Here is a 9,512-nt window from a genome sequence, read left to right on the forward strand (position 1 = left end):
CAGACTGCGGACTGGCCTGGGAGCCCACATCCCGGATTACTCTGAGGTGCTGCTTCAGAGAAGCTTGGCTTCCAGCCCGGTTTTATATCTTATCAGAACAAAGAAGCATAACAAGTCAGGGATACATTTCTTCAAGGTTTCAAAAAAAAAAAAAAAAAAAAGAAAGAAAGAAAGAAAAGAAAAGAACAAACCAGCAGGTACACAGTGAGTCAGTGTGGCCTTGGCTGCTGGGAAGGGAGTCTTATCAACAAGGGAGGACCAGCATTGGCGTCCTGGGAAGAGGGGCCTTTAATCTTTGTTTTTAACATGGACATTCTTTACTTCTGGTCAACGTGCCTTTTTCTTTAATAATTACAGCAGATATACAATGTATGTTTGATAGGTCATAAACAGGCTATTTCAGTTAGCATAAAATTCAAGTTAATTCATGTATGAGCCAGAGTGACTTCCCTATATCTCAATATGTGAAAATTTTTTTATCAAACAGTAAAGGCCCTTCCGGCTTCAACATCCTGTGAATTTGACCCTTGTTTGCACCTGTTTCCCCCATGGTGCAGAGATCTCTGTCCCCCAGAAGAGTCTAAATCTGTTCCATTGGGGCTGTGTCCTCTCTGCCCCTGAAAACCTGGCCCTTTGGGTTCAAAGATTTTTGGCATCTTTTTTTTTCTTGCACCTAATTGCATTTTTACTTGTTTTAGGCAAATACTAAAAATAACAACAATAACATTTCTCAGTGGGCAGCTACAAAAAAATAGAGAAGTAGTGTTATGGAAACGACAGGCCAGTCAAGAAACAAGCACCACTTGGAGGGTTGGAGTACTCAGATGTATTACGCCTGTGGGCTCAGAGGGGCTTCTGCTCCGAAGCTCTGAGCACCTCCAAGACGTGTGCGTGAGGTTTTACAGGGTAAAGTACAAGCTTGGGGTATTTGGCCAATAGGCATGAAACAGCTTTAGCAGCATTATCATCACAAAAGTGGAGGTGGGGAGGCAGCAAACCAACATTCCAAAGCCAGATATGTATCTTTGGAAACCTAGCTGGCTAGCAAAAAAAACATGAACAGCAAACTAACACTAATTAACCTAGATTTACAAGTTAGTCTAGCAGAACTTAGATCAGTATTCCAATACCTAGATTTGTGAGTTATCTTGTTAGCCCAGCCTCTCTTTCACATTCCTAGACTTGTGAGTTGTCTTGTTAGACCAGCCCGGTTTTTCCTTCACAGTAGCTTTAGGTCTAATTCGTAAGAGACTAGATGGCGCTTTCACAGATACCGTTTCTTTACAGAACTTACTCATTTAAATGTCAAAATTTTTTTTACCCACAGAAAGAATAAAAATGACATAAGCAAACTCATCTTCAAAAGTGGGGATTTCCAAATGTCCCCATACGCTGAGTACCCCAAAAATCCTCGCTCCCAAGAATGGGGCCGGGAAGCTATTGAGATGCACGAGAACGGAAGTACCAAGAACCTCCTCCAGATGACGGACGTGTATCACTCGGTGTGTATCCCCGCCCCCGGGGGTCTCTGGGCTCCACTTTCCTCTGAGAATTCAAGGGCTTCTGTTTTGTGTTAGTCAGAGCACTCCAGCTAGTTAAGGGTTAAAGAGAATGGTGGCCTATGCCCATTATTCACATAATTTAGTATTCAGTTTACTTACTATCTCTTTGCATGGTATTTATCAGTTTCGACACTGAGATAAGAATATTTCCACAGAGCGCAGCCTGTACTTTATGGGGTTGTAGCAATAACCCTCTTGTCACTGAAATTGCTTTTAGTTACAGGATTGGAAACTAATAGATAAAGAATTTAATGACATTTAGCCTTTGGCCCATCCATTTTTATCTCATCAGCCATGCTTTACATCATGAGGTTGGGTAATTGAAACTGAGGGACGGGGAAAAGGTGTAGAGACAACATGCCATCCTCAACCAGCCCTTGTCAGAGGTTTCGCAGATTCAATAGGTCTTTAGTAATTTTCTGTGCCCAGCCCTGGACTGCATCGTTTGGACAGATGAGAGACCACTTTTATCCCTGCTTCTTCTGTCCCACATTGAATAGCCCATGTCATATTCTAGTGCCCTGTCAGTTCATCTCAGGTTACACAGTATCAGCCATAAAGCAAACAGAAGCGGAGATACCTGAGCTGAAAAATAAACAGCCGTCAGGTGACTTCTCATGCCCTGTGGAGCTGTTCTAAGTATAGCAATAAATATGAAACCTCGCCCAGTGGGGACTTAATAGCTTCAAGCCACAGCCCCTCTGGTTGCTATGGGGATTAACCTGACAGTTCAGACTTTGGATGGGAGGGGCATTCATGCTAAGGAAGCTATAGTTTCAATGGACTGAAAAATGTGAACATGGCCTGGAGGAAGAACAGGACGAAATAAGGGGAAAGATAAACGCAGATACACAGCTGGGTCTAGTTTGAATGTTCCTGTTGATATTTCTGCATAAGGTCTTTGCTTTTTCCTCTATTTGTCAGCGAAGTCCTTTTCCTCTGATAAGTGCAGCCATAACTGAACAGGATCTCTCCCAGGGGTGCCAGCTCTCACCTGTCACTAGGGGCTCCTCAGCCCACGGGTGGCACCAGGACAAAGCAACGACAGGACAGTGGCCTCACAGTGTTGCCGGTAGATGCAACTGATGTTCCAGGTTCTTGTCCTGTCCCAGAAAGAATTCAGAGACAAGACATAGAGGTTAAAAAAAGTAAAGTGAGGATTTATTAAAGGATGGTTAGTACACTCTCAAGGGAAGAGCGGGCAGGCTCAGGTGAGCGGCTGCCCTGTGTTTCTTTGGCAAGTTAATTACACAGGGTGTAAAAATGTTTAGGCAGAATATTCACTGGGGAGGGAAGGGTTTGGGGTCGTATTCCCTGATTATCATCCCAACTCCACCTTCCCAAAGGGAGGACGGATTTTTGTCCTTATTTAGTCTGGATCGGAAGTGTCATGGCGTTGGTGCACGATGGGTACTTCTGATCTGCAAGGCTAATTTTATTGAAATAAGGGCATAATGAGCAAAAGGTTACATCCAGACACTGGAAATTCGTGCCTTTTCTCACCTTTCTTTGCTCATCTCTAGGCCACTCATCACCCCAAAAGGTGTGATCCCTTATCAGCCCAAAGGTTCCTGCTTTTCTTTGTCTGCCTAGGGACCCCTAGTGCTTACATGCTGTGTGGTTTCCTGCATTTGGCTTGCACCCCTCCTTTCTGCCCAATTCCTGCCATTTGGTCTGTGTCCCCCTTTCTCTGCTTATATTTAGCTATCTGCCTGCTCTAACAACAGGACACACCTTCGCTGCCAGTTCCCAGCCCTTAGCTGAAGAGTTGCCTTAGATAGAATTACGATGTAAAGGAACCCCATCTTCATTTCATACATGGTGGGCTGAGCAGTCTGTAGACGCAGAGCCTAAGCCTAGGGTGGGAAGCTGTCACTCAAGGGAGGGAGCTGCCCCTCACAATGTTCTCAGTGCACACTGGGCTCTCCTGGGATCCACATTAGAATAAGCAGAATCTAGTGTTTTATTTCTACCAAGCCAGCATCCCCTCCTCTGCCCCGTGCTGCTCCTCAAAGTAGCCAGGGCTTCCCCAAGGGGCTCCTTTGCTCCTTAGATAGGTAGTCATGACTGCTAAGCTGGGATCTGGTCAGAGACACCTGAGAATCAGCCGGCCTCCTGCTTTGGGGTCCTAACTCCACCTCCAGCCAGGGCTGCCATGATGTTGTCAAAGTCAGTCCCCCATTCGCGGCAGGGACACTAGCGTTCTGGTAAATGCCAGAGAGGATTTAAAGCCATTGTGCTCCACAGAAAAAGATATTCTTTTTTTAAGTCAAAATAATAATCAGATAATAATTAATTTCGATAATAATCAAGATAATAATCAACTCAGGCTTTTCCTCTGTTGGTCTGTGGACTGCTCTTGTTGATGTAATATTTCTAAAAATCCGCTTTTGAAATATGGGCAAAGGTGCCTCAGTTTCCACAGAGACGACCTGGCAGGTGTGACTTCCAAGTCAAGCCTTGCTCTGCGGGAACAGCTGCCTCCCATAAATTCGTCGAAATGGAGCATTCGTCATTGTCGTTGTCGTTGTTTTCAACTATTTAACTGAAACCCAAGAATCATAAACCGACTTCTCTTGTTCTCTCTTTGGCCACCAGCCCACCAGTGTAAGGAATCCTGAACTTGAACGGAACGGCCTCTACCCGGCCTACACTGGATTGCCAGGATCGCGGCATTCTTGCATTTTCCCCGGACAGTATAACCCATCTTTCATCAGCGATGAGAGCAGGAGGAGGGACTACTTCTAAGTGCAGGCGGCGCAGGGGCCTCCCTCGCTCAGAAGACCGCACGGGGAGCAGCGCCCGGGGCCGCTCCCGGGGCTAGAGGAGCCACACCAGCGGAAGGGGCCGGGCGGGAGCGGCGTGACCACAGGGGAGGCGACAGCGGGAGCCCATGGACCTGGAACTGCCGGCTGCTCATCGGCACCTGCATTGTTACTGTGAATGTGAACACGGGCCAGTACCAGGGGGTCCCCGCGTGCCTGCAGCAGGGCCACGGCTGGGGGATGACGTTCCTTAGGACTGATCACTAGGCATCATTGCAAGGACCCAGGTTTTCCTTAGCTTGCACCTCGGTAGATGCAAAAGCAGGCAGGGAGGTCTCCTTTCAGGTGTTTTTCAAGACTGCTCCGGAAAGAAGGCCTCTTTTCCTCAGACACTTCCAGAGGCCTTAATTTCGTGATGCTTTTACAGTGAAATACTGCCTCCTCAGTTGTTTTCCTGCCCAGTAGCTCCGTGCTGAAGCACAGGTGCCGACGGACGTACCACTAGTGTCTGGAGATGCCGCAGGTTAAGGCACAGGGTTTCCACGTGCTTCTAAGTCTTCTTGTGCTACGTTCGCCAGGCAGATCCGCCCCTCCCACAAATGAGGAGCTGAAATGTGTGAGGCACAGCACACAACTCCAGTGTGCTTTCTTTAGTCCAGGTGACACGTTTATTTAAGGTTTTTTCCCTTTGCTGTCACAGCTCGCTTTTCCATACACGCCTGCATCAGGGCAAACAACTTGCACTTGGTTCTAATTAGAGGCTCCAGCTGCCCCACAGTGAGCCCAGCAGGCAGCAGCGGGCACGGGGAGAAGGTCCGGGTGGAAGGTCGACCCCCGAGGGCACCGTGTGGTGGGGGGGGGGCTCTGAGCGCCTGCTTTGAGGCCCAGGCTGCCACTCAGGGGGCAGAAGTGAAAAGCTGACTGCAGGTTGGGTCTGAGCTGCTATTTCGCCACTAATGCAAAAGCAGCTGGATGTGGTTAGAGGAGCGGGATGGATAGGCGAGTTCAATTTTCCGAAACGCCAGCCCTTTGGGAAGCCCTGCATATTGCTGGGGAAGGAGAGGGAGCTGAGGGGAGCCACACGTGAGTCTGCTTACCTAGTGCAGCACCTGTCCTAGGATTTCTGGTCTCGTCCACACCCAGTGTAGCTTGAGTGGTTCCACCAACCACTCAAAGCTATTTATTCATTGAAGAAATAACTTATTTTCTCTCAGACAGTAACTTGTAACTCTTCATAGTATTATGTAGTTCCCGCCAGAAGCATGGGTATAATTCAAGTCGGCTTTGGAGGACTAAGTCTCCTGGCCAGTTAGGGAGTTGAGCGTTTGCCTTGGGGAAAGGAACACCCTGTGTCTTATTTATTATGCCTGTGACGTGGGTCCTGCGTGTGGAGGAGGTGGGGGGGTGCATATCCAGTGTGGTGTCTTTACTCCTTGTGGAATTGTGATCATTCTCATCATCTACTTTTGAACATCCTGGTTTGGGGTGAAGAGAACACAGAGGTAAAAAAAAAATTGTTCCCACCCTGAAGCTTGGAGCCCAATGGCACACTCGTTTCTGGAAATGGTGCGGCCTTTGGAGACAGTTCTGTCCTGGGCATGGTGGTTTCTTCAAGATTCTCTACTGTCTTCAGAATGTATCTAATCCTTAATCTTATGGAATTCTCATCCTAACAGCTTTAAGTGCAAACTCCTGTGTCCCATGGTCTCCACGAGCAGGAAGGCTGCTCAGATGCGATGCCACTTTTGCAGTTCAATTGCACTCATCTCATGAGATAGATACAAAGAGTCCTGTTTTTTGTCAGTGGGTGCCAACTTAAAATTTCAGAGCATCCCCTTTGAGAAATCTTGGGTCTTGCCTCTCCCCGTGGAACCAAACAGCCCTCTGAGTCTCACGGCCTCGCATCTAACTGGAGAGCTCGGAGCTCCTGCACTCAGCTCACCTGAGCCAACAGGCTGGGTCCCTCCTGAGGCAGCTGCTTCCTGCTCTAGACGCAGAGCCCTGCTCGCCTCCAGGGCCCAGAGCACAGTGGGGGCTGTTCCCAGGCATACACGTCTGCTGCCTCCACTGGCAAATCATCTCCGATACCAGGGCCGGAAGCTGTACGCTCCACCACATGGAGTGGTCTGTCCCCAAAGCATCCTGGAGCAGGATCCCAACGTCCAGAAAAGAGTGTGCTGTGAGTTCCAAGAATGCTTTCCTGTGAGTGGGTTTTGTGCATGTGAAATGGATTAAGAGTGTTGTCTTTTTCTTTTATTGTGAGTACTGTAGCACACCCCCGAAGGTTGAGTTCACAGTTCTGTGCAGTTTCTAGGAGGCTTCTGAGAGTGGAAAAGTGCATCTCCAGGGCGTCAGGGTCTAAGAAGGCATGAAAGCAGCCTGACTGTTCCTCAGGGCCGGCTGCTCGCCTGGGTGAGGAAGGGAGAGGCCAGCTTCACTCCTGCTTGGGGTGAATATGCCTCCAGAAGGGTCCCCCCTGAGCCAAGAAATTGCTTGTGGGGCAGCAGCCCTGGACTGAAGGGACAGGCTGGACGCACCCTGGGGGAGCAGAAGCCCTCAGTATTAGTCCTCCCACCTGGAGTGTGCGTTTCCTATGCACAGAAATGTCCCGGTCCTACATGGGGTCCCAGGACTAGAGGACAAAGGGAGGAAAGGAAAAGTGGCCCCTAGCAGCCTGGGAGATGCTGAGAGGGTAGGGAAGAGTGGGCCGAACAGAACCCCTGCATCCTGCAGCGTTTCTGAGCCTGGGGACGCAGAGCAGCGCAGCGCTCACCTGGAGCCTCCCACATCTGTGGCTTTGGTTGTAGCTCCAGAGGTCCTATTTCTTGTGTCTCTTCCTCTTTGCCCCATGAGCCAACCCAGGGCACTGGAGACAATTTAGGGAGTCTTAATAGTCCCAAGAGCATCTCTTGTGTTTCCAGCAGGGCCAGGATCTGTGCAGGATCCTTGCCCTCACCACACCCTGGTGAGGTGGACGTGAGAGCACTCATTTCTTGGATGTGGGAACCTTCAGAGAGGACAAGTCCCTGTCTTGGAGAGTCAGGATCCAAACCCTTTACGTGGCTTGCTCCTCCTGGCCGATGTCTCACCATCCAGTGTTAAAGAGAGCATGAGAGAGTGGGCTGAGAATAAAAGTTTGGGTTTGTTTTGGTTTGGGTTTTTAGAACTTTAATATTATTAAACTGTAACTAAACTGATGACATGAAGTGCAAAAACAAAATGTTGAAAAAGTCCTTTCAGGTCTGTTGTTACATGTATTTTTTGGACACCTGTGATGGTCATTAAGAAAACTGTGGTCGGCTTGTGCTTAGCAAGAAGCACAGTGGTACGTGGCTTTGGATGTAGGAGTGTACGGTGATGCTCTGGGTTTTGACAGACACAGCTTGACTTAGACATCCATCTGAGGGCTGCCTCACCTGGTTCCGTGGTAAGGCCGAATTTCCCACATATTGGAAGCAGATTTTTGCGAACGTTATCAGAGTCTGGAACTTATTCAGTTGAATGTCTTAAATGCTGACAAATCCCCCTCCTTTGACAGAAGTTTAATTTCAGAAGCAGCTAAGTTATTAAGAGCAAACATTGTTAAATGGATTGTGTTTTCAGCTGGCTGATGGCATTTGAGGTCCAAAACAAAGATGTAACAGTTAAGCTCTTGAAGAGAGCTTAAAGTTGGTCCAAATGGGAGGGCAGCATCTTTGCAGTGCGAGGCCAGATGGCTGCCCAAGGAAGTGTCTTTGAAGGATGTTGATCCTGTCCCATTCAGATGTGAACCTGTCCCAGAGCAGACACACCAGGGTCACGTGTCACACGTGGCTGTTGGGGCCTCTGTTAAGCCCCCTTGCCCACAGTGGGTGGGAGGTGTGCCTGTAACTGTGTGAAGGCGGCTGAAGAAGCCAGAGAGTTTCTCTCCTTGCTCCTGGATGAGTTTAGCTTAGCACACCCCACACCAGGGATTTGGCCCCGGGCTCTAAGATACTTACTCATATGGAAACTAGAACACTTCTTTGGAGAGAGGAAAAATGCAAAGTTTAGGATTTCAGGATTTTGTATCTCATTGGAAAGTACCCTTAATATTAATATCAGAGATATTCTTTCTCTGTGAAAACTTTTGTGGGAATTAGAAGGGACGTTTCATTTTCTTCTTGTTGACAAAGTGTCATTCTGAGGTTCCCGTGTGCATTTTTGGAAACAGATATGCTCTATAGAATTGGCAATGTGTTGCCAAAGCATGTGTTCTTTTTTCCTTTCTCAAATTCCCAGAGGAGGATCCTGGTGAAGATACTAGAAAAATTAAAGTATTAAGTGTCACTTAACTTGTTGTGCTGAAGTATATTTTTAAGAGTGTTTTAATCTGTCCCATTTGGTGTAAACTGCTCACAGAAAAGCCTGTGAAAACAAAGGGGCAACTGAGGTCTAAAAAGAGACAGATCTTTGATCTGTCCACTTGACATTTTAATGAGGACGTTCTAAAGGGTTTGCCCATTGGATTCTGGCTTTGTCTTTTTCTAGGGGAAACACAGTTATACACTTCAGGTGCAGAGTCCTTGGGTAGGAAGGATGGGACTGGACAGGAATGAGATGGAACCAGTCTACCCGGGAATCTACCCCAGGTGTCTGTGTTACCTTGGCCTGTTTCTTAGGGAAAAAATGACCTCTCATCATGGGTGGCTGTGAGTCTTGTTACTGTTTGTGTTGCTGGATTTACGGTTAAATGAAGCATGTAGCTGGCAAATGAGCTTTCTGAGTTCTCACAGGGTCCCAGATTTCTTGTTGCAGCCTTTAAACCTTAGCCCCTTGTTGACTGTGTTAAACCCATTATGAGAATGTTATTTAAATTTGTATTATAATTGCAACCTCCACTAATTATTCTGTACTGTAGCAGCAATGTATTATTTGTAAGAATTTGATTATTTTTATACTCTATCCACTGTAAGTCTGGCGTTCTAGTCAGTAAAATGATGCAGTAAAATAAATATCATTGTCACTGTGTTTTTCTCCTAATAGCAAACAATCCAGACCAGAGTTCAGCAAGGTCTTTCTCATGAGGGCATCGGTTAAGCAATGGGGCTGTACAGTGACCTCTTACGTGGCACATGTAGGGACCGAGTTATCACTGTGTCCTCAGTGCTTGGCACCATGAGGAAATATGCTTTTGATGACAGATGGATGTGCAGATAGATCAACC

The 9,512-nt window shown here is 47.5% G+C and overlaps 1 protein-coding gene across 1 annotated transcript in view; it reads left to right on the plus strand.

Annotated features, from left to right (window-relative positions):
- HEG1 (heart development protein with EGF like domains 1) overlaps positions 1–9,300 on the plus strand; it is an 83,418-nt gene extending 74,118 nt beyond the window's left edge. The window contains exons 17-18 of the mRNA XM_072963919.1: positions 1,328–1,502; positions 4,161–9,300. Coding sequence (XP_072820020.1) covers positions 1,328–1,502; positions 4,161–4,310 — 325 coding nt within the window. The 3' untranslated portion in view covers positions 4,311–9,300. The remainder of the gene's footprint in view (positions 1–1,327; positions 1,503–4,160) is intronic.
- Positions 9,301–9,512: the final 212 nt, after the last annotated feature.

Source organism: Vicugna pacos, chromosome 1 (assembly GCF_048564905.1).
Source record: "Vicugna pacos chromosome 1, VicPac4, whole genome shotgun sequence".
NCBI classification, from domain to species: Eukaryota; Metazoa; Chordata; class Mammalia; order Artiodactyla; family Camelidae; genus Vicugna; species Vicugna pacos.